Source organism: Trachypithecus francoisi, unplaced genomic scaffold, assembly GCF_009764315.1.
Source record: "Trachypithecus francoisi isolate TF-2019V2 unplaced genomic scaffold, Tfra_2.0 Lachesis_group9, whole genome shotgun sequence".
Lineage (NCBI taxonomy): Eukaryota > Metazoa > Chordata > Mammalia > Primates > Cercopithecidae > Trachypithecus > Trachypithecus francoisi.
The window spans coordinates 18769352-18795176 of NW_022681474.1; the positions used below are offsets into that span (position 1 = coordinate 18769352).

General features: G+C 41.7%; 2 protein-coding genes across 2 annotated transcripts in view; one reads left to right on the plus strand and one right to left on the minus strand.

Annotated features, from left to right (window-relative positions):
* Positions 1 to 14947, plus strand: part of PTER (phosphotriesterase related) — a 79099-nt gene extending 64152 nt beyond the window's left edge. Inside the window, 2 exon segments of the mRNA XM_033208499.1 lie at positions 6327 to 6467; positions 12279 to 14947. Coding sequence (XP_033064390.1) covers positions 6327 to 6467; positions 12279 to 12489 — 352 coding nt within the window. The 3' untranslated portion in view covers positions 12490 to 14947.
* On the minus strand, positions 13210 to 23000 carry C1QL3 (complement C1q like 3). Its single transcript, XM_033208500.1, has 2 exons — positions 21593 to 23000; positions 13210 to 15906 (listed from the first exon to the last, which is right to left on the minus strand). The coding sequence occupies exons 1-2, from the start codon at positions 22178 to 22180 to the stop codon at positions 15727 to 15729; spliced, it is 768 nt and encodes a 255-aa protein (XP_033064391.1). The 5' UTR covers positions 22181 to 23000; the 3' UTR covers positions 13210 to 15726.
* Positions 23001 to 25825: the final 2825 nt, after the last annotated feature.

Sequence of the window (25825 nt, forward strand, 5' to 3'; positions counted from 1 at the left end):
AGAAAAACTGTATATATATGTATGTATGTCTTGGTTTTTTAATGACAGCAAATTTCTCTTCCCCTCTTTTTCTTTCTATTTATTTATTTTTGTTATAGAGACAGGGTCTCTCTGTGTTTGGTCACAAACTCCTGGGCTCAAGCAACCCTCCCAGAGGCTCGGCCTCCCAAAGTGCTGGTATTACAGGCATGAGCCACTCACTGCATCTGGCCTTGCCCCTCTTTTTCAACTGCATTTCCCTGATGTCTAAAATATCAGCCTAACTGCTTCCCTTCTGAAGCAATCTCCCCTCGCATGTGACCGTGAAATTTTTAAGAATGTTTTTACAGAGGAAACAGCTTCCCCAAAGTCACATCCCTTTACATAAGATTTTTGACGGGGTAAGAATTCACAGGGATTACTTTTTTTTTTTTTTGAGACAAGGTCTGACTCTGTCCCAGGCTGGAGTGCAGCAGTGCGACCATAGCTCACTGTAGCCTCGAACTCCTGGGTTCAAATGATCCTCCCACCTCAGCCTCCTGAGCAACTGGAACCACAGGCACACACCACCATGCCCTGCTAATTTTTAAAGTTTGTTGTAGAGACAGGATCTTGCTTTGTTTCCAAGGCTAGTCTCAAACTCCGGGGCTCAAGGGATCCTTTCACCTTGGCTTCCCAAAGTGCTGGGATTATAGGAGTGAGCCAATGTGCCTGGCCAGGGGTTACTTTTGAAACTTAACATGTGTGGATGAATCTTATGGAACAGTGTTAGTCTTCCCCTAGAAAGACATCTCTGCTTATGGTGACATTCTTCAGTTAACGTTTACAACGTAGGTAACATATTTCATTGCGTCTGGAGAATTGGGTCCCTACAGTCCCCATTCCTCTTTTATTTTTTGTTTGTTTATATTTCATTTTTTAGAGGCAGGGGCTCACTCTGTCACCCAAGCTGGAGTGTAGTGGTGTCATCATAGGTCACTGCAGCCTTGAACTCCTGGGCTCAAGCAGTCCTCCCCACTCAGCCTTCCAAGTAGCTGGGACCACAGGCATGAGCCACCATGCCTGCCACCTCCCCATTCCTCTTTTATTTTATTTTTATTTTTATTTTTATTTTTTGAGACAGAGTCTCGCTCTGTCACCCAAACTGGAGTGCAGTGGCACGATCTTGGCTCACTGCAACCTCTGCCTTCCGGGTTCAAGCGGTTCTCCTGCCTCATCCTCCTGAGCAGCTGGGACTGCAGGCACGTGCCACCACACCGGCGAATTTTTGTATTTTCAGTACAGTCAGGGTTTCACTGTATTGGCCAGACTGGTCTCGAACTCCTGACCTCAAGTGATCCACGTGCCTCAGCCTCTCAAAGTGCTGGAATTACAGGTGTGAGCCACCACGCTCAGCCCCATTCCTTTTCTAGATGAGGCTTTTGCAAGACCACATGGAGAGAGATCACATAATGCCTCATGGGCCACTGTAAGGCCTTGGCTTTTACTTTTGAGGGAAATAGAAAGCCATTGGTGGGTTCTGAGTAGAAGAGAGACCTAGTCTGACTTAGGTGTGGAGGTGGCACTTTAATTGCAGTATGTAGAATAGACTATAATAGAATAATTTGGTATCTATTGCAGTGATCCTGCAAGAGACCAGGGTGATTTGGGTCTGGAGGGTAGTATGGGAGGTGATGGTAGGTCTGGATTCTGGTTGTATTTTGAAGACTGAGCCCCCATGCTATCCTAATAGGTTAAATGTAGAATGTCAGAGGAAGAAAGCAGTCAAGAATGATCGAGGTTTTTGGCCTGAGCAGCTAGAATGGAGTTGTTGTCAACAGAGATAGGGAAGGGTGTTGGAGCAGCCAGTTTGAGGGATAGAAGAAAGGTCCAGTTTGGGACATGCTGAGGTTGAAGTCGCTATTAAGCATCCGAGTAGAGATGGCAAGCGGGCAGTTGCATTTCAGGTTTGGCTTCAGGAGGGAGGTCTGATCTGGTGATGGAAGTTGCCTCTGTGCCCCTTAATATTTGAAATATTCATTTCTTTTTTCTTTCTTTCTTTCTTTTTTTTTTTTTTTTTTGTTGTTGAGACGGAGTCTCCCTCTGTTGCCCAGGCTGGAGTGCAGTAATGTGATCTTGGCTCCCTGCAACCTCCACCTCCCAAATTGAAGTGATTCTCCTACCTTGGCCTCCCAAGTAGCTGGGACTACAGGCACAAGCCACCATGCTTGCCTAATTTTTGTATTTTTAGTAGAGATAGGGTTTCACCATGTTGGCCAGGCTGATCCTGAACTCATGACCTCAAGTGATCCGCCCACCTTGGCCTCCCAATGTGCTGGGATTACAGGTGTGAGCCCCCATGCCCCGCCAATATTCGTAATATTCATTTCTTAATTGACTTCACACTAGTGTTTAGTTATCCAGAAGGGGTCATATCACTATATGTCAGTTTAAAAAAATGAATAACTACACACACACACACACACACACACACACACACACCCCATAGTAAGAAAGTAAGCAGTTGTCATGATTCCCATAGTTCCTTTCTCTTTGATCATGTCATTCAAATTGTCTAAAATAACAGTAAAGATGTAATCCTGCTTACTCTATGTAGTTACCCTCTGACTTAGTGATTAAAAATCTCCACAAGTGAATCCCTTCTTCCCTTTCTGGGATTTTCACTGTCTTCCCCGCATACTACCCTTTGATGGTAAATTCTCCATTTTCCAAGTGCAGTTGGAGGGTACCATGGGGAGGAAATCAAATTTCAAATTAAAAACTAAAGCATACTCTGTGCACATTCAGTCATTGTAATTCTGGAAAATGTCCTTTGAGTAAAAAACAATATTTAGCAATAGGAGAAACTCTACAGTACGGTGGTTTAGAAGAGTAAGTTCTAACTTTGAGATGAATTTAAATTCTTTTTTTTTTTTCTTTTTTGTAAAGCTTTATTGAGATGTAATTCACATTCCATACAATTCAGCCATTTAAGGTACACAACTCAATGGCTTTTAGTATATTCACAGAGTTGTGCAACCATCACCATGATCATTTTAGAATGTTTTCGTTTTCTCAAAAGAAACTTCACATCCCTAAACCATCACTCCTATTCTCCCCCAACAAGGAGGAATTTAAATTCTAGCACATCACCTTGAGTGAGTATCTAATCGCTCAAGTCCCAGTTTCTCGGTCTTTAAAATTGAGACCTGCTGGGATTATAGAGAGTATTAAATGAGATAATACATGTAATGCACTTCACACAATGTCAGACACATAGTGAGTTCTCATAATTGTAAGCAAGATGATAATGATGCTAAGTGACTTTACTTTTTATTTTCAGTTGGAGCTGAGGCTAAAGATTTTTCTAAGGCTTTACATTTACCATGGACTTTTCACGAAGTATATGCCTCAATATAGCAATGAAAATTTAGAAAAGTGATTCTCAAGGCATTGGGCCAAAGGAAACAAAAAGACATTAGGAGCAGAAATAAGAGTATGATCCAACCTGTAACTGGTGGCTCCATTTCCCTCCTGACTCCTCCCCTCCCCCAGTACCCTGCCCATATTGGATAATTAACACACTAAATTTACTCAAAAGGAAAAAATACTAAACTTACCTCTTCCCGCTTACGTTACTTTAGTTGTGTATATTTTGTTTTTTTTCAAGTATGGTTCTTTGGGGAAAACAGAATATGTTTTCTATAGAAAAACACATATTCTTTCAGCCTAGTAATTTTGGAAGCAAAAGATGGTCTCCATGGTAAGAAGATGGAAAATGAGTAGTATTAATAGAAGATAGCACAGAACTAATGTATATTTTATAGTATAAAGGAAAGATTTTTTAGCCTCCCTGCCTAAAACAACATCGTGAACTCTAAGTTCTGCTAAATTGGTGAATAAAATGAAAAGGAGCCAGCCAGGGGATGATAGCTCAGAATGAAAGTCAATAGTCAACTCCCAGAAATCTCACAGGAAAGGAGACACCTCCCGCACCCATGGTACATGGTGGTTTAATTGGTTCTCCTGTGGTTTGTAAGGAAAGCTTTGACTGGGCGTGGTGGCTCACGACTGTAATCCCAGGACTTTGGGAGGCCAAGACAGGTGGATCACCTCAGGTCAGGAGTTCGAGACCAGCCTGGCCAACATGGCAAAACCCTGTCTTTACTAAAAATACAAAAATTAGCCAGGAGTGGTGGCACACGCCTGTAGTCCCAGCTACATGGGAGGCTGAAGCAGGAGAATCACTTGGACCTGGGAGGTGGAGGTTGCAGTGAGCCGATCATGCCACTACACTCCAGCCTGGGTGACAGAGGGAGACTCCGCCTCAAAAAAAAAAAAAAACTTTGAAAATTCTTCTGACCTCTTAGAAGTAGATTCATGGACACATAATAGTGCTTTTTTTTTTTCTTTTTCTTTTCTTTCTTTTTTTTTTAATTTTTTAAATTTTTTTATTTTTTTATTTTTAGTAGAGATGGGTTTTCACCATGTTGGCCAGGCTGGTCTCAAAATCCTGGCCTCAAATGATCCACCCACTTTGACCTCTCAGAGTGCTAGGATTACAGGCGTGAGCCACCATGCCCAGCCAGATATTAGTGCTTTTTGTTTTTTGAGATGGAGTCTTGCTCTGTCACCCAGGCTGGAATGCAGTGGCATGATCTCAGCTCACTGCAACCTCCACCTCCCGGTTTCAGTTGATTCTCATGCCTCAGCCTCCCAAGTGGCTGGGATTACAGGTGCCTGCCACCATCCCCAGCTAATTTTTGTTTTGTTTTTGTTTTTTGAGACGGAGTCTCACTCTGTTTCCCAGGCTGGATTGCAATGCGATTGTAATCTCAGCTCACTGAAACCGCCGTCTCCTGGGTTCCAGCAGTTTTCCTGCCTCAGCCTCCCAAGTAGCTGGGATTACAGGCACCCACCACTATGCCCGGCTAATTTTTAGTGTTTTTAGTAGAGACAAGGTTTCGCCATGTTGGCCAAGCTGGTCTTAAACTCCTGACCTCAGGTGATCCATGGACCTCGGCCTCCCAAAATGCTGGGATTACAGGTGTGAGCCAGCACACCCTGCCATTTTTGTCTTTTTAGTAGAGATGTGATTTTACCATGTTGGCTAGACTTGTCTGGAACACCTGACCTCAAGTGATCCACCCACCTTGGCCTCGCAAAGTGCTGGGATTGAGCCACCACGCCCTGCCTCAAAATAGTGCTTTAATCCTCACATCATGGAGTTGCCAAAGTAATAGAAATATCAGCATGAATTAAAAGCCAATAAGACAATGACTGTCTAATGTTCTCAACTCATCTCCAGATCAATTTCGGATCCCAAACAATCCCTTATAAATCTGTAGGTCCTTCATTCCTTTCATGCAGTGTCTAATGGGGTATATTTTTCCTCCATTCCCTTCGTGCAGTGTCTTCCTTCCCTTCATGAAATGTCTAATGGGGTATATTTTTCTTTCACTTTTTTTTGCATATTGTTCTTCTGCTAGGATGTTTTTATTCCTTCTTAGCTCTCTGTGTGATTGGATCTCTACAATGGCATTTTGGGGTTACCTTAGTGCATCTCTTTTTACTTGTTATAATGTAAATTTCTTGAGATAATCTACTCTTGCTCTGTACTCTTCTCTGTAGCCTGTACTTGTCTTACATTTCTCTCCTTTCCCATTCATTTACATAATCTTACATCCTAAAATAGTTATATTCTTTATATGATAGCTATTGAAATGAGAAGATATCCATAAAATTTATCATAAAATAATAAATTTTATTTAAAAAATAAGCACTCCAGAACATAAATATCTGTATGAGTATTGTGCCTTAAAGTTGTTGGAACGGCATTCTTTAAAGGCTTTAGAATTAATTTTAGAACCACTTTACAATCTTCACAAGAAAATCACCCTGCTACCACAAGGCAAAGCCTCATGTGTTACCCAGATTAGCATTACTCACCTAATTTGCCAGACCTGAGGCCAGATTTCCTCTGATAGTTTTCACAGTTCATAGCAGTCCTTAGAGGATGAAAATTTACTCCATTAAGGATTCTCAAAATAGTGTGGGGGCGTATTCTGAACACAGTTCTGAGGGAGAATTCCAAACTTGCTTTGCAATAATGGAAGCATCATTAAACTAAGTCTGTAGTACTCAAGTACTTTAGAGGGGAAAACTCCCTTTTAGATGAGTAAGTTCTGTTATTTCTGGTAACAAATTGAACTTACTATTTTATACTCACATCATTAAGAGCCATTTCAGAAGTTTCTGTTACTTGACTTCAACTATGTTCTTGTACATAGTGTGCTTAAAACCTCTAGTATGTACATGTGGAAAATGGGCTCCTCATAATAACAATATATCTGTTGTATTGTTTCTAGGACTATATTTGATAAGAAGGAGCTCTTGGAGTTTGCTCAACTTGGCTGCTACTTGGAATATGACCTCTTTGGTACTGAACTACTTCATTACCAACTCTGCCCAGATATTGACATGCCTGATGATAACAAAAGAATTAGAAGGTAAATATGGTAAAGTCTCTCATAGCATTCCCTTTCCCTAGTCCTTTTTGATTGTCATATCTAGGGAAGTATTAGCAAAGATTCAGAAAACAGTAAGCAGGCTGAACCACAGACTTGCAGAGAAAAATATATCTATGCTGTTTCAGGGAGAAAATCTCTCTATATTATTTTAAGGAGAAAATGAGTCATCCTAAGTAGGCTAAAGCTTAGCAGAGCCTTAGAAGTTCAGTGCAGATGGGCAGCTGACAGGAAACACAGATAATACCCAACCCCTGCCATGAAAATCAGAGAACAAAAGACATTTTCCTCTTTTTACCTCTAATGAAATAAGCTGTTCCTCTCTCAGGTTGACCACACTAAAGCCATAACTTCCTACCAGTAATATTTGAAATGCTTTATTAAAAGTTTTCATTAAAAAGGTGATTTCAAGTTAAATGCTAAAAGTGTAAGGTCTAAAGACTAAACATCATGTAAAATGAATGCAACCTTCCAAAATTGTATAATGTGTGATGCTGGCAGATAATTGTAGGAGTCATTCTTTGTAATCAAGTAGAAAATTTTAGGTGTCAACAATACCTACCTAGTTTGGTCTTGGTTACATGGTGATATGAAGATTGAATGAACCAAGTTAGAAAATCTAGGAGGAGAAATAAATTGGAGATTGACAAGGAAGACTTTCATTTGGGAATATCTAAGTGTTGCTATCCAGTGAAGCCCTAAGATATGGTTTGTATGTGATAGTTGAACCGTGGGAATGAATGACATCACTCAGAGAAGAGGATAAGGACAGAGATCTGGGGACAGAGACATTTAAGGAATGGAGTAGGAACCGTCACTCAAGGAAAGGTTGAGAAGAAGTTTTCAAAGTGATAACATGAGAGATATATGTTGTTATGGAAGTCAGTAGAGAGGAAGACTCAGGGGAGAAGGGCTTGGATGCCGGTAATAAGTGACAAATATCAAGGGAAATAAAGATTGAAAAGCATCCATTGGATTTCACAATTAGGAGGCTGACATTTTATAAACAGTAAGTGCAGTCTCAGTGGAAAAGGCTTGAGGAATGAGTGGGCCGTGAGGAAGAGGAGAGAGGATGCCGAGGTGACTCAAGAAGTGTGGCAGTGGAGGGAAGCAAGGAGTTGAGGCTGGAGTTAGAGCACAACAAAGGATCAAGGGAAGTTTCTAGTAAGAGTTGAGAAATGTTTATGTGACTAAGAGCAAGAGCAGAGAGATGGCCAGAGAAAATGAGTCCAGGGAAGTGGTGCCCATTCCACAGGGTTACTATAGAATTGACATGAAATAATGTATTCCAAGTTTTTATCTGAGTGTCTGGTGTAGAATATGGAAGTGTTCAATAGATGTTGATTTTTAGAAACTCTGGATAGATAAGAAATATAGAGCAAGGTTCCTAAGGCAACAAATAGATGGAATCTGGGGAACAAATAGAATGTCAGTTGAAAGGATGCTTTCTCCATTGAAATGAGAGGGCGTGACACAGCAATGGGGTGAATGCAAATAAAAGTCTTAGTGAGGGAAACAGGAGACTGAGGACACATGTCCTTTAGTGTCTCTGTGAGGTGGACATGGTTATCTCCTGAGAAATAAAGAGTGGATTTAGGGCAGGACCATGTAGAGCAGGAGGAAGGCTAGGAATGGCTGTCGGGTCAATGAGAGAGACCTTGACATGGGTGTGTTATGTGTGAGACATAGTTGAGTCTAGAAATCATGATTGCGTGCCTGTGCATCGGCACCAATGCACTTGATTTCGTGATTATTTTCCAAAAGCAAGAATGTTTTGCGTTTTGGTAGTGGAACCAGAGAAGTTGTGTGCATACAAGCAGAAAATAGGAATAATTCAAGAGATTGAGGGTTGGGATTCTGTCTGAAAGAGATGGATAATAAAGGAGGGGTTGAGATGAGGGTCATGGGATCTAAGCTGGAGGGAAGAAAGTGTAGAGAGGCATGGGCAGATAGACAGAAAAGCATAGCAGGGCAAATAACTGGACTGCAGGCTTTAATGAAGTAGGTGGAGCATATATATGCTCAAATATATATACTATATATGTATATATACACACACACACATACAGTAGAAGAATTGAGTGGAAAAAGTAGAAAGAGGTAACATGATCAGAGTAGGAAACTGAAGATTGAGATATTCAGACAAGAACTAGAATATAATTATGAGAACAGAAAAGTGATTGCAATGGAAGTAGCAAAGCTGGAATTGAGAAGTTATGTCCAGGAACCATGAGATTCAAGTATTGATAGTCGAATAAGGCACACTGGGTTGAGGGGAAGATCTTGACCCCGTGATCATAGTTGGGACATCCTGAGGATCTTTCCCTGGGAAGTCGACATTTATGTCCTTATGCCTTCTGCTGCCTCCACGTTCTGGCATTCTGCCTTGATCACCTCATTAATGGTACTATGCTTCAAGTTTAGTATCAGCAGGGAAAGCTAGTTAATCAATGTTGCTCTAGTTAGGTAAGATGGCAACACTCAACTCTACATAAGCAAATGACTTCACCTGCCTTGACCAATGAAGCTCTGTCTTTTCTTTTAATACTCAGATCGGTTATTTGACAGGTAGATGTATTGATTCTTTGTTTATTTTTGTTTTATTATTTTAATTTACTTGCCCAGGAACCCGATTCAATACAGGTGAACCTGTTTCCCTAAAGCCCTAGTAGTTAGTTTATACTCAGAGGAGACTATTCCTTGCCTAAAGGGATCTGGAATTTAAAATAGGACAGTGCATTCAGTCATTCTCATCTTTCATAATCTCAAAAACATGATTTTTCTGATCAATGCCCTCAACGCATGTTCTATTTCCTCCTTTTTTTTTTTTTTTTTGAGACTGAGTCTGGCTCTGTCACCCAGGCTGGAGTGCAGTGGTGCAATCTCAGCTCACTGCAAGCTCCGCCTCCCAGGTTCACACCATTCTCCTTCCTCAGCCTCCCCAGTAGCTGGGACTACAGGTGCCCGCCACCACACCCGGCTAATTTTTTGTATTTTCAGTAGAGACGGGGTTTCACCGTGTTAGCCAGGATGGTCTCGATCTCCTGACCTTGTGATCTGCCCACCTCAGCCTCCCAAAGTCCTGGGATTACAGGCGTGAACCACCACGCCCGGCCTCAAGACATATTTTATTTTCTAAATCATCTTGGAAATGGGAACTTTGCACTCCGGATTGGCTTCCTTTTCCCAAGCCCCTCTGTGGTAGTAAGGTGCATATTTTGCACATCTGTGTCTTACATGAGGCTCCCAGACCTTCTAGAACAAGAAAAAGATCTGTAAAGGGGCATATATGAAGGAGATAGGAGGGTCAGATGACCAATGGCTCCCCCAGCATTCCTTCTTAGCTCCTTGTGGCCATTTGTTTATCCTTGACTGTGCTAAATATAGCCATTCTGGATGTATGGAATTAGTAAAAATTATTATAATATAAATGTGTGTATATGTATATAATGCATGTGTGCTATTCCATACATATGTATATGTATGTGTGCTTAATCTTCCTTAAATTAAACCATGCATTATCACTTGACCCGAGGACAGCCCATGTTAAGCACCGAATGCCCTTTTGGGTTGCAAGTGCTCCAGTCCCCCACTGTCTTGCACACTTGGTTTTCATCATGCATCATCAGTCCTTTTCTGAGCCATTGTAGTCTTAAACCTCTGAAGCGCATGAACACAGAAGCACGCTTCTGCCTACCTCTGGTGTTCAGCACCAGAAATTCTGTGTCTAACACCTGTTTTCAATCTTCTGCTCCATTTCTCAAATCTTATTATATCTCTGCCTTTTCACACTTTGTAGTCTCTCTCTAATATTTGTTTGCAAACACTAACTCATTTGTATTTCTATAATTACCGTGATTTTTTGTCTTCTCGTCTGTAGTGGCTCCCCCTTTTCTGGCAGCATCTCTGTAATTCCTGTTCTTCCATAAAATGGCACAACAGGAGAGATGATCTTTTATGTACGCGGGACGGGGCAGGTTTTCTGGATGGTCAGGATACAATTGTGTGTCCAGAGCCATAACGTTATCTTTCTTCTGAGATAAGTAGTCTCCAGATTCTTGACTTGATGGGCTGTAAGGATTCCCGGTCTGAAGTAGGAGTATGTTGTCCTCTGTACTCTTTCATTCTACTTCACTATTTGATAACATCAAGGTCTGACACAAGACATCTTAGAGGAATTTGTTTATCCACATGATCTGCCTTTGTAGTATGAGAAATTCTATTTCTCAGATAAGAAACATGGGCAAAAATTTTGGAACATGCCCAGAAAATATCAGGGAGAAAGTGTTTCCTGAAACCTCCTATACCATGATACTTCTTTGAAGTTGTGGATCAAGGTTTGTCATACTAAGGTTCAGCATTGTGTATGCATTCTGTCAAATCCTTCTCTTTGGTTTTTTTTTAATGTGATCATAAAACTTACCTTAGATAATTCCCCTAAACTGAGTGTGTTCCAAAGGTAACTGCAGATCAGAACTGTAGGATATTATACAAATTTCAGTGAGGCAAAAAATTGCAGTGGCACAAAAGTCGTTCCATGCGCTTACAGGACAGGCATGGCTCTTCTCTGCTGGTGCTTGCATTCCTTTGACCTGCAGATACAAAGTCTATTCTTCCATTATAACTTATTTTAAAATATATGTTCTCGGAGGGCAGGGCTTTGTGCCTGAGTTTTTCTGTGTGTGTGTAGTGCCCCACGTTTTGCTCACTGTAGTAATTAAATATGACTCATGTACTAGGACACCAAGAAATGCTTTTGAAACAAAAAAGATACCTTTCAAATAATCAGCCTCTGGGGGAAGGCACTGTCCCTCCGTCTAGATCCACTTTAGAACCTAAACGCTGAAAAAACTATTTAGAGAATCCCAGAGAAGAGCCATTGTCTGCGAGTGGCATCTTCCACCATCAAAGACCCATGGAAGTCACGACAGACACTGCCCAGAGTCCAGACACGTACAGATGGTAGCTGTCAGGAGGTGACTCACACTACAGATTCCAGCATTTAACACAGCAAAAAGGATTTCATTTTTAGAGAATAGTCAGGAAGCTGTTCTTTAGTCCACTGATTACAAATTTAAAGGAATAGCTTATTATTTTAGCAATCTTGCTGACATGGAAAGAAGACGGAATACATTTGTATTGGTCAGTTGAATCCAGTCCTCAGAGACCACAACTAAATCAAAATTGCCATAGACTTCAAAGGGACAAATGGTTAAAATACTGACCAACCTTTTTTTCAGTGACTTTGTAGCTTACCAAGTGCCCCTCACTTGCAGATCCACTGATTTGGCTCTCAGAATATTTTACTTGTAGTGAGATTCCTTTTGTTTCCCTATTTTAATCACAAAGAGTCCTTGTTATTGATTTGCTAGATAAAAGGAGAGAGCAAGAATGAGATCTGAAAAATGGGCCCACAGAGAGAGGCATTTGAGAGAGGACTGCTGAATACAAATCCAGAACAAAGTTATTTAGCAAAATGCCAAAGTGGTCATTCATCCAAACTGGCACATCCTATTAGAAGCTATCTTTAATGCGGTATTGCCGGGCGTTGTCATACATATCACAGGTTAGAAATTTCTGTGTGAATGGAATAAGGATATGTTCCTGCTAGGATGCAGCAATATTTTTATCATCACCACACAATATTTATTAAAGTTCTCTCAGTACACACGCCACAGTAGAAGGCAGTATCTTTACGATAAGCACAATAGGTTAATGAGTAAAAAGTCAAAAGCACCCTGAAAAGCGAAAATGAAAGACAAATGACATCTAATGAGTTAACGTTTTTCACAGGGTGCGTCTCCTGGTGGAGGAGGGCTATGAAGATCAAATTCTGGTAGCACATGACATACATACGAAAACCCGGCTGATGAAATGTAGAGATCACGGCTATTCTCATATACTCACTAACGTTGTTCCTAAAATGTTACTGAGAGGCATGACTGAGAATGTGCTTGATAAGATTCTAATAGAGAACCCTAAGCAATGGCTAACTTTCAAATAGGATGGTTGCTTATTAATTCGCACCTCGAGTGTAAAACTGGCGGAGAACATTCAGCGATTTCCAGTCCACTGAGAGCTATTCATCAGTTACCTAGGACTAATGACGGATCATTTCCTTCTGATGAGAAGTGGGAGGGTTTGCCTTCTCTGAGACCAGCTATTACACCTGTGCCTCTAGGGAGTTACTCAGCCTAATTAAGCCCTATTATTTTGCCTTAACAAAATAAATACAGAAGTACCTATTTCTAAACAATGATTTAAAGTCTATATCCCCTAAGTGGAGTTGTTTTTCTCCCTAATCTATCAGCTGCACTACTTCAGAAAATGTAAAGTGTTTCTAGTTGAATTATTCCCTTCTTGAGCGATCTAATGTTTCTTGTAATATTGATGATCCTACTAATTATCCTGCTGTTCTTTAATTAATGCCTAATGAATAATATGGCACTTTAAAATAGCTTCTTCAACAAGGGAAGTTAAATTTTGAGACTTTTTCCCCAAAGGATACTGTCTGTAATACGATTACCAATTCACAATGATAAAAATATTTTGAAAGGTTAATTTTATGCTGTCCACCTATCTATATATTCTTCTAATAAAATGGTTTTGATATCTTTGGCTTTCTGGTATCTATTTTTGCCGTAAATTTTGCTGTTTTGCAACCTTTGTGTAAGAACACATAACACTACTGAATTATAAAAATTCAATCATAAAAGTCAAAATATATTACATAATATAGTTTAATGAATCATTACATTTATAATAACAAAGGCCACAATTTAATTAACTGATAAGATATAATGCAAAAAAAAAGGAGAAATGTTTGCCTTATATATATTCCCTTTATTTCCTTTACCTTGTGTTTTTCCTTGGACCTAAACAGAGAAAATAATGCTTATTTATCTGAAGAAAAGGTCAGATCTATTGGAAATGACAGCCTGATACTAGAGCCTCCTCTTTAAAAGGTATCCAGCCCTGATATTTTGTGTAAATAAAACATTTTAAAAACTCTTAATTAAAACACTTAGGTGATGGCCACTGCTGCTTATAAATTCATCTTTTGGTTGAATCCTCACTATGCTATTTGGCACCTAAAAATATTCTCCAAACCCTTGCTGCCAATTCCTCTTTGATAAATATATAGTTAATTCGAAATAAAATCCATTGCGATTCATTTATCAGTTATCTTACATATCACAAAGGCCAATTAGAATTAGTCCTTATTCTTGATGAAAAGTCTGTTTTTAATCATAAAAATCGTGACAGTTACTCAGACCCAGGCATTTCAACAGAGCTAACACCACCTTCAGATAGGCACACCATGCATAACTCTTGGGAAGTTGAGCTTTGCTAAATAAAAGATATTTCGGCTGATCAGAGATGATCAAGCTTTCTGTGTATTGGAACAGAAAGTAACAAAGAGGAATGAGCCAGGAGAACAAATTAATTCCTTTAAATAAAAAGAAATGCAAGTGTCCTTCACCAGTAAAGCAAGCAAATTTTTAAAATTTCTGTTTTTGAAATCTACTTGTCAAAGAGTTTTCAAAGGCAATGAAAGGGGAACAGATTTTTCATTGTAATAGTGGAAGTTTTGTGATAGTTAGGAGATATCAACATGCATTTTTAATCTTTTCCTTAGATGAAAGAGATGGCTTTTGACAGTGTGTTCTAACCAGCAAGAAAAGATTTGTATTACTCTCCAAATCTACTGTACTGTCAGCTTCAGTCCACCTGAGAAAAAAGAAAAAAAAATTGATAGCTCAAATGCATATAATTCATAAACACTGCAAAGGAGAGCCACTTGGTGTCTGCAGTCCTCATATTAACAATCTGTCACAGAATGCAGTTAAAGTATTGATTGGCATATGGTAATACAGCAACCATAGCCTTAACTTACAGACCTTAAAATAAAGGGCATTTTTACCTAACACAATTAATTTTCTAGATAACTCTTAAAGAGAAGTTGTTTTACCTGTTTTTGCTACTCCATATATTGTCATTCAAAATATATTTTAACCCAAAATAAGTTAAATAATTTATGCATGTTTGTGTGTGTATATATGCATATGCTTTTTTATATTAAAATTTTGAGGCTATACAGCCACTGTGCCCTATGGAATAAAGCCATATATATAGATATGTTTTATATGTATATAAAACATTTCATCTAACATATATGTGTGTGTGAGTATATGTGTGCGTGTTTAGCAGATATTTGTATAAAATATAAACACTGTTGTCATATGGGTTATATGTGAAATTGTTAATTTTGAAATAACCTCAGGCCACAGACTTGTAGTAACCGTTTGAAGGCCTCACCTAGTGTCCCCTTGGTGACGTATGCAGCAGCTCAAATTAAACCTTTGTGCATTGGGTTATGAATAATCTTTTGTTCCAAAGATGGCAAAAGCCTCGGCTTGATTTGATACTAAAGAATAAATTTCTCTGACTTTCCCAGTGAATCTAAATGTATTCAGTTGACAAAATGGACACATAAGGGCTTTTTCTAAATACCGTACATAATTACACATTTTCACACTTAGAGGGTAATCCTATGATACACTGTCAATCTCTATTTTTAAAGACTATCACCAGAAAAGAGAGAAAAGAAAATTCATATAAGAAAAAGAAAATGTGAAAATGATCATAGGCTTGGGAATTCCCTCAAATCCAGAAAATTCCAGGTTAAGGCTTGAAGTTGAATCATTCCCAGGTCTAGCTCTAAAGTTAACAAGAGTACAAGGCAAACAATTTCTTTGGGGACAAGCAGCATTATTTCAATTAGACCTTCTCCTGCAGGGTAAAAATCATTCTTCCCCACACTATGAATGGACTCCAAGTATCATAATAAGCAGGTAAACTCACAAGAACCAAAGCCGACATATGGATAAAAGCAGCAAGATCACAGTACACCAAAGTATCATATATATTGAAGAAATAATTCAATGTCTTAGATTTGTCTATAAAAATTTGTGATCTATATAGGACTTCATTCACATGGACACTAACGATAAGGAGTATTTGCTTTGGCGGTAGTGGATCACACATCTGCTTATCTTGCTTTGATATTTTTTACATAATGTTTCTGAGTGATACAGATGTGAGTCAGGTAGCGTTTGATTTCCCCACATATACACAACCGAGGTGCCCTGCCATTGGCATCCCCTGGGATCCTTGATTCACTGACGTTAGCCATACGCATCCAGTGTTCAAACTCAGAATAAGCTTAGTCTCTGCGTTATCAGTCAGCGTAAATAATAAATCCAGAAAACGTGCTGTATTTGTTGTTGTTCCCTCCATGGGCTTTCCCGCCATCTAATTTGATATAGACTTCGTCTCCCGGCTCCAAATGAAGAACCACACTGTTACTGGCATAGTCGTAATTCTGATCAGCATCCTGGGCAATTGCACTAGCACGCACCTATGTGAAACAGACAAGAATTAGGATGCGTAAATGAGAATTCTCAAGTTTTCTTTTTTGCCATTCATGCAGCATCACAAGCTGACTTGCTGCCATAGCACAGAATTTAGCATAGGAAAGTCCATGTTGGCCTCAGAGCTTTATGAGAATAGTGCTGTAGCAGTTTCAGCTACATTGGTGAGAAGGAGGACAGAAAGGGACAAAATAGTGCTTCAGTGGGGATGATTCTGGCAGTCTTCTCTAACTCCACATTCTAAACTATGCATACAATTTATCATCTTCCTGTATCACTTGTTTTTCTAACTCCTTCAATCCCTATGCCCAATCACATTTTGAAATGAAACTAATAGTATTTTTTGCATTTTGGTTTAAGCCAAATAGCAATATTCTTATCAGCTGTTCATGAGTACAGAAGTTCAAGTCTAAGTTCAGCTGTTCACCACAATTATTAGAAAACTGAGGTATGTAATAGCTAAAAATACCCAGGAAAATACCAACTCCTCTACTACTTACACAGAAAAAAAAAGAAGAAGTCTTTTGATTTAGGGCTTTCCAGATCTAATTCATGTAAAGCCCCCTTTACCAGGCTGCTTCAGAAGCTTAGCTCATTTATACATCTTTGATTATATCACCCAAGTTTTCAGAGCTCCTTTTTCCATCGTGTCTTTTTATTACTTAACTATGACATGTGCATTTAAATCAACAATTTAACCTCAACATATCTAAAACTTAAAGAAGGGACTAAATTTTCATGTTCTGAGGCCTCTCACGTTTCAAGAGTTTTTGAATGATTTCATTGAATATCCACTTACACTTAGGAGATTCTAAATATGTGGCTTGATTTGAGGACAGAGGCTGCTTATAATCTGCCCATGGTAAGCCTGTGATCTCATTAGTGAGTTGATAGACATTTACAAACAGTCAAATTGCTTATCTCATGCATTGTGGACATTCTGTCAGATCCTTAGCTCAAATTAGGCTTCATATTCATTTAGATATATTTTGATTCTGCCTTGGAAAATCTTTCAGCAGGCAGACTTAGATTTGATTTATTTCAGTAAAGCATCTACTTTGTGGCTTGTTTCATTTCTATTCCACTATAATGATATTTCCCTGAATAACATAGCAAGTGATTTAGTGGTTTTGTAAACCTGCACTATGTAATAATGCATGATTTGGGGTACAATATGCTGGATTTTATCACTTGGAAAAATGAGAGAAACGAGACAGAAGTTCAGAATTTCCAAAATTTAAATGATGGGTTTTCCAATTAAATTTTCATGTGATATGTTCTCACATTAATGCTGAAACGTTAAAAAAAGGAGAAGGCTCTTTAACACTGCTGAACCTGTAAAGTCATTTGAGTAGTATCTTTAAAATGTCTTTCTGGGTATCATATAGCAAAAGGAGAAAATGACCTAAAGGATTTAGAATTGCTTAGCACTGTACTAACAGGCACTAATATAATGAAAGCAATATACCATGTAATTATGCTTGGAAGCCTTGACTCCAAAGTATATGCCAATTTAGTAAAGTGGTCCATTTTGACCATTAAATAATAATGCAGTTTGACTTCATAATATTTTCTAAAAATTAATCATGAGTTTGTAGGAGTTGAATGCTTTGGTTCATTTATTTCATCTAGCCATTAATTCCCAGGGAAACCAATCTACAAGAAGGATATTGGTATTATGACTTGTGTTTTTTCTCATCTGTGGATTTTTAATGGGTGAAAACATTTAAAAACAAAATATTAAGCTATATTAGTAATACATTAGTTATCAACCCATAATATACTCCTCAGCTATTACTAAAAACCAGACACATTTTATTCAGTGCTTTGGGTGTTTAGGACATATTCTATGGTTATTGGGCTTTAACATGGTTTTCTACATGAAGGTATTGGAGAAACAGGACACACTAAAATTACGTGATTTAGACACAATAATCCTTTTAAAAATAGAATGCCATTTTTATTCTCCACGGTGTAACCACAAAACCAAGTAAACGTCACCATTTTCATTCAGCAGGTGTAACCACAAAAGCCTATGAATGCATTAGAGTGATTCCACAGACTGAAAGGTTACCCTCACAGTTTCCACCACCTTTGTTGGATCAAGCCAGTGTGGTTGCTCTTTAATGAAGGTAATTCTCTAAGATTTTAACCTATACTGTACCGTAAGACTGTCCCAATTAAATAATTGCCATACTCCAGTGTACTTGGCATGATTTTGGTATGCCTGCTCACCTGATCATACTCTAAAGATATAACAGGACTTGAGATTTCAAGCTCTAGTATCCAGCTCAGTGACTTCAACAATTCTTTCAAGCCATCAAACTATTGAGGAAGGTAATGTGTTCACCCTGGAGGCTATTTCCAGATTCCTAAGTGTACACTGATTTCAGCATTCTGTCTGGGAATACAATCCATCCTTTCTTCAGCGCAATTGACCGATTTCTACCTAAATTTACTCTAATATCTTTTCTTATTACAAGATAACTATTTAGATTCTGCTTTATCTTTAGTCCATATTTCTTTAACCCTAAAAAGATTATTAATTTGACATGTCATTGATCTCTCTAATAAGTGAATACCAACCCACAAACCACTCATCCTTTTAAAAATATTTCATGTGCATCAGTGCCATAACTAATAAATGTTTAAGAGTACCAACTGGTCTTTACTTATTTTATGCTTTTAATCCTGAAACAGTTTTAGTATTCATTACAGTGGCTTATTTATTATAGTGGCATTAGAGTAATTGTATTCAAATAGCAATTTTTCTTCATGTTTTCTGCTAAGAGGATTACAAACATTAAAGAGATTTCCTCCTTTCAAATGTAAAGCTATTTGAGTCGAACTTTTACCTTTAATATGCACTGTCATGGGCTTTCAACAAATGGTAGGATTAAATTTAGGTTGATGGCTTCATAGGGAGTATGAGAGCTGCGGTCCTTTTAGGGGTATGTATCTGTGTCTGCAATAGATTGTGTAGTTTTAGCATTATCTTATTAGTGAGGATCTATCATTAGAGATAATATTTATAGTGACATTTGTAATTTAATTAATTGCCACTGATGTTCTCATTATTTCATTTTCATTGTACTTCTGTGGAATCATAAACAAAAGGTTAAGTAGCACATCAGGTTAATTTACCAGTCTTTGATGTTTCCATCTGTGATCTTACATTCTACACAAAGCATAAATAAAATGGCTCTCATTCGGTTATGGTCCAGAAGCATTTCTCTCTCTTAGTTTAATTTTTAGTTTAATTTTTGTGCTTCTCAAAATCCACTTAATCCATAGAACGTTACGCTGACATGGATCTCTGAGTTTCTGTTTTATGAAAACAAATTAGGTCAGCTCAGAGAGGGAGCCTGCCATTCTAAGAAGTGATCAGACCCAGAATATAATAGAAAAGAAAGAGTGAAGTGTTATTTAAAATTAATGAAAAGATTTTATAAGATTTCTCATTTGTAACTGCCTGCAGACTGGACTTGACAAAATAGTTCTAGTCTAGAGATAAAATTCCTTAACAGTAGTAGTGTAGTAACCATTTTCCAAAATAGTCCACACTGAACTAAGAAAACAATGTTGTTTACCACTATAGATTTATTTTTCTGAATTACCTGTTGCATACCTTTTGCAGAAGCAGCAGCTTAATATTCCCAATGAAAAGCATTATGCATTATAAGGTCAGCTGTTTTACCTTATTCTTTTTCCTGATCTTCATGGAATGTGTGTGCTAGCATGATACAAAGGAAGATTTTACACCCCAAACATTGAAATAATTTTAAAAACAAAATGCACATAGAACACCTACTTGGTGTTACTTTTTTGGAATCAGTGTAATATACACAGGCTCAGCCGTCTAGACGTTAACATTTAAACTAATTTAAATGTATTAATCCCTGCTTTTTTCATGCAATTGCAATTTCCAGATATTTAAAGATGTGAGCATTTTTATACATTTGCTGATAAAATTGGAATCATTTGGTTTTAATCGATACCTCTAAAAATCATCTCTTCAACCCGATTGTATTTTCCAGACCTGACCTTTGAGTCAGAAGACAGCCAATTTGCAAATAAAGGGGTGTCTCATGGCTGCCTGCTGAGGGGCTGTTCATAAGCCTTTTTGTGAGGGTGTTTCAATAGCTCCATTCTGGTACAGTGAGTCATGCCCGTTTTAGCCATTTGCCTACAACTGTTTTACTGCTCTGTGAATAATTTTTATTTATCTTAATATTATTTTCATGCATAACAACTGTAATAAACAACCCTGTCAGTGCCTCCTGGTGGCCATTTTTCCTCTTTTTGTTCTATGTGTCCTGAGGGTCCCTTAGCTATTTGTAGGATAGGGTAGGGAACAGGACGTTTTCTGTCTTTCTCTCTTACGCATTTAGGACATCTTTTTTGTTGTTGTTGTTCTTTCACTTTGGAAAGAACTCTGACCCTGAATTAGGTCTTCCGAATCCTGCTTGAATGGTGCTTAACGGAAACCTGGGTGATAGCTAAGAATCTCTGAATGTCCAGGGGGCGAGTTACCTAAAGCCCAATAGACCTCGTTTAAGTCCAAGTTGCAGCAGGAGAGGAGGTCTCTTGATGGCGATGCCACGGTCGCGGGCCATCCCCTATGCCACTCAATAAGCAAAGTTAAAACCCAGAAACTCAGCCCCAACCGCAGGCTACAGGCTGCAAGGCCTCGCCCCAGTGGCTACTGTTTCAGCTTGCACAGGAGGTCCCATTACACTTTTAGTTAGTTGCAAATATTATTTTCCTCCTCTGACTAAGAGATCAATCTTCGGTTTTGCAATGACCTCGAATTTCTCCACAGTAAAGTGGCCCCAGCAGAATACTGCAGACCCATGCGTAGCCCTTGCAGCGGCGCCGGCTGGCTCAGGGAATCAAATCCCTTGGCCGGCTGGTCCAGAGGCTGATAGACTCGGGGCTGGGCTCGAACCGGTCGCCCCCGCAAGCCACCTGCCCGAGCGTCCTCTGACTCCATAGAGAGTTTGGGTTCTGAGTCTAGCTGCGCGCAGTGTTTCACTGCATGAACCCCCGAATCTCAACTATTCTTTTTGTTATCAGCATTCCTTGCCTCTCCCCTCCGCTATTTTTTGGGTGAAAACGAAACTGGAGTTTGCGCCTTGAAATTGACTATATGTGAGATTCACGGCCCGGGACGCCGCAAGGACCTGGCGACCGCGGGCCCCACGGTCGCTCCTCCGTTGTGGCTGCGCCCGGCTTGGACTCACTCCTTTGGGGCCGTTGTTTCTCCCTCGGGCCTTTGTCTACCACCCCCGAGTCGGTCACCCTGCCACGCCCATTCCGGACTCCCCCAGCCCTCTCCACTCCCCAGAAAGCCCGTAGGCGACCAGCGCACGAGCTGTCCCGGGGACCCAGCTCCCGGCTTCCCGCCCCTCGAGGGTTGCGCTCGCAGGCGCGCGCACCGATCGAGGGTCCCAGACTCTGGAACCGCCCTCTCCAGGCCGCTGGGCGCCCTCCTGCGCTCACGACCCCCGCCTCTCCAGCGTGGGACGGCGTCCCCCTCGCCGTCGCTCCGGGAAGCCCGGCCGCCGCGCCCTTCCTCCGCGGGCTCCCACCCCCATTTCCGGGGTCTCCTCCCTCTCTCCCGCACCTTCCCGCGCTCCCTCCCCGCCCTCCCCGCCGCCCGCTGGCGCTCACCTGGTTGTTTTTGCAGAGATCAGCCCACATGCTGGTGCCGTCCCCTCCGCGCATCAGGACGTGGTAGGTGAAGAAGTAGATGCCCGGGATGGAGCAGGTGAACTTGCCGGTGGTGGGGTCGTAGTGGTTTCCGAGGTTGGTGACCACGTCGTCGAACTTGAGCACCTCGTAGCCTTCGTGCTGCCGCTTGAGGCCGGCGTAGAAGGCGATCTTAGGCACCGTGCTGTAGGTGGCGGCGCTGATGGCCCCGGCCGCGTTCAGGCCGGGCGCCCCGGGCGGGCCCGGCAGGCCTTGGCGGCCCGGCTCGCCCTTCTCGCCCGGAGGCCCCATGGGGCCCGGCGGCCCGGGCTCTCCGGGGGGCCCGCGCGGACCCGCCTTCCCGGGTCGGCCGGCCTCGCCTTTGGGGCCCTGGATGAAGGTGGGCAGGGACTGCATGAGGCCGCGGTCGGGCGTGGCAGCGGTGCTGGGCGCCTTGGTGCCCCCGTAGGGGTCGCAGACCATGCGGCAGGTGCCCAGCATCTCGTAGTGCGCCGACGTGCCGGCCGAGCTCACCAGCACCGGGATGAGGATCACCAGCAGCAGCACCATCACCACCCCCAGCGCCCCGGCGGCGATCAGGCGCCTCCTGCTGCCCACCAGCCGGCTCAGCGCGGGGCGATCCTCTTGTCTGCTTTTGGACAGAATTTTGAAGGTTGGGCGGCGACCTCTTCAGAGCCGAAAACAACCCCCAGCGAACCCCAACTCCCCTGGGCGGGCGCGCGCCGGCCGCTGCTGCCGACTCCTGCTCCCCCCGCGGAGGCTGCGGCTGGGGAGGGAGCGCGGGCGCCCAGTGACTTGAGCCGAAGTCCCGAGCCTGGGGTGGGGGTCGGGGGAGGGGTGCGCGGGGCGCCCTCGCCTCCCGCGAGCTCCTTCGCACCTGTGGCTGCAGCGGGCGCCGGCGCGGCCACCGGGAGGGCAGAGCCAGCCGCCGCCTCCTGCGCTCGCCTGGGCCGCTCACACTTTTATGCCGCCGCCGCCTGCGATCGACTTTTCCGTTTTTGCAGACTGCGCCAGTTCGCACCAACTTTCCGTCTGAAGTTGCCTTTTTCTGCCTCCTCCTCCTCTTCTTTCGCTCGCTCAGTTCGCCCGTCCGCTGCCTTTTTTTTTTTTTTTTTTTGCCTCCTTTCTCTCTTCCTCCTTTGCCACCACCACAACTCGAATAGACGCGCACCCCAAAGCCCCGCGTGGGCCCGGGCGTCCCCCGGGTGCGCCCAGCGGCGGCGGCGGCGGGCACTGTCGGCTCGGCGAGGCTCGGGGCTGGGGTGGAGGAGCGAACGAGCAGCGGCGAGCGCCTCACGGCCGGGAGCGGAGCGAGAGAGAGACTGAAGGCAGAATTCTGCCTGGGTACCACCTGCCAGGAGAAGAGGAGGCTGACAAACGCGCGCCGGAGCAATTTATAGGCACCCAAGGCACAGAGGAAGGGGAGCCGCTTTGGCATCTCATTGCAGCATCTGCTCTGCTCATCCCACTCAGAGAGAGTTTGGCATTACTCTGACAATGTGGGATTTTTTTTTCGGCCTCTCTTTTTTTCTCTCTCTGCACATGGTATTCAGTGAGATTCTGAATACTCCCTTGCTGAACCAAGCGATGGCAGGTCCTGCTGGACCCACCTGGGGGAGAGAGACAGCTGTGCGACAGCTTTCAGGGCTCAAGGGTCACACCTAAGTCCCAGATTTCCCCACTGCAAGCAGCCCCAGTTGGAGGGTGGAGGTGAAGGTTGAAAGGAGGGTGGCTGAGTTGACAATGTTTCTTTGCTGGCTCCTCTACAATCAGTGCTTCAGGTGTTTCTCAAAATGCCACTTTTAACAGAAGGAGGGCCTTTTAGAATTTTCCAGATGGTAGATGTGATTTTCTTTTAACCTGATGGTTTTCTTCCTCTGCCTTCTAAATGAATAAGATGTTACCCCAAAAACAGCGAGGTATGTTGAAAAGCCAAATAACATTTCTGAGTGAAATAAAATGAACATGTCCACCTCATCTGGGGGGGGGGGGGTTGGTCCTTTTTACAAATGCTGCACCGTGGTGAGTGCATACATATGTACTCTACTTACAGGCTTACAGTTCTAGCAGTCTTTCAGGGGATACTGCCAATGGACCTGAAGTTGCATTTACTTAAAGTCGCTAAATGTACGAGAAATAATCACGTGTCAAAATGGCATCAAAAGATCAAGCAAGGAGCATTTACACAAGTGCTGGGCAAGGTCTTTTCCTAGGATATGGAAGAGTTCTTATAAGCTCCATAGCAGATTTCCCAAATGTACACTGAGGGAGGGGAGAAATAGGAGAATACAAGAAACAAGAGCCTCCATTCTCAGTGGGTGAGCTGCAGAAGGAACAGGATGGTTTATCATATTACTGGAAAGCTCCCAGGGTAGATATCAGGCAAGTTATCCCACCAACAAATACATAAGACACACAAGAATGGCTTTAAATAAATAAGTAGAATTGATTCCTAAATCATATTTCTGCATTCAGGAGCAACAGATGTCAATCAAACGTGGGTGACATTTGCTTGTCAATAGGAGGATGATGGCTGGGAAGACGGTGACTTATTACATCAGGGTGAGAATGTGAAATGAGAAACAGGAACAAATAAAACTACAGCAAGCAAACAATAACATCCTGGGTGACGATCAAGCAGCCTGTGATCTAGTCTGCGGGTGTCACAGCATGGACTTCTCCTTTCCTCCCTGTGCCTCAACCTCCCTGCCCCCCAGCCTACTCCAGTCCCCCCCACCAATTTAATTATTTCTTTTCTTCTTCTCTGTTTCACAACAAAATAAGGTCAAATGAGCAGACAGAAGGAAACAAAGATTCATTGATTCTTTTAAGAGAAATGTCAGTAGCTCCTTCAAGCCTTGGCTGGGAGAATCAACCCTAAGAGGTGTGCTGTGTGGCCCAGTGGGGTGGGGGTCTCCACCTCCTGGCTACTGACAGAGCCACACTGCTCCTGGAATTGGAAAGCAGTCCTTCCCACTTCTCAAGCCTTTAACTTTTATTTTAGGGTAGTGGTTTTATAAATGTGCACCTATTGCTTGGGCATAATTGTACACATACTTCCATAATACTTTTGTTCACATGAGCTGCCTTATTTTCAAATTGTTAAGCAGCAAACACATAATAAGTTCTCTCCTGGCCACAATCTTATTTCCTAACACACCTCTGGATTGCTTCTTAAAAGTCACCTTCCTTTTAGAGGACAAAATGGTGAGGTTTGCTGCCAGCACTGGGGGGAGCAGGGGGGTAGAGTATTAATAAAACTCTGATGCACCAAATTATCAAATTTCATAAGGCCTTTCTATTGCTACGAAGAGTTCTGTAGGTGACATAAAAGGAGTTTTTAAAAGGTAGAGACTCATAGAGAAGTTCTCATCAAAACCTCAAGCTATGTGGAGTTTTCCCATTGACTAATCCTTAAGATATATTAGAGTCGAATGCTCATAAAATGCTCATCAATGCTCATAAAATATTAGAGTTGAAATGGACCCTCTGTTCATGCAGATGATGAGACCGAAATGAGCTTCCAGGAGGATCAGCGCCATTCAAGGAGCTTGCTGCTTGCACTCCCCTCTGCACTATATGGATACATCCCATCCCAGCCTGAGACTGGTCATACTAGTTCTAGTAACTGAGGCTTTCCTCTTTCTACTTTCTCTGATGCCAAAGCAAATTTGATTTTGCAAGTGAGTGCCCTCACATTTTAAAGCTCTGCTAAGATTTAGAAAGGCACTCAGCAGTCATCATTCATTACGAAAGCATTCCCTCCCAGGCCACGTGGCTGACCCCAGACTTTCTATTAACTGCACAAGCCTGGGCAACGCATGGATATTTGGCTTTGTAGTGATGCAATAAATTCTTGGTCTCCTTCCTCTCCTCTAGAAGTGTCTCACTGTGCACTTTGGGGGAACATTTTGGTTCCCTCATGATTTTCAAGGACGACTTGGTAGTAAATGAACTTATGGCTGGTTTTTGCCACTTTCTACTGCTTGAATTTCCCAGAAGGTTCTCTGCAAAGTTACTCACGCTTCAGCTCTTGTTCCGACAGTTTGGATAAACCATCTGATATGGCATATTACTCATCATCTTTATATGTATATAATAATAGAAAATGTGTCAATTAAAAAAATATTTGATTTTCTTCAGTCCTCATTAGAGAACCAAGTTTTCTTTCATATTTGATAAGAATCTTGGAAG

What these genes read in the sequence shown, in the direction of transcription:
- C1QL3 (XM_033208500.1), bottom strand. Translation starts at nt 22,180, where the DNA reads ATGGTGCTGCTGCTGGTGATCCTCATCCCGGTGCTGGTGAGCTCGGCC. An exon ending in ATCTCTGCAAAAACAACCAG is followed by an intron (nt 15,907 to 21,592) that starts GTGAGCGCCAGC and finishes TGTTTCACATAG; the next exon opens with GTGCGTGCTAGTGCAATTGC.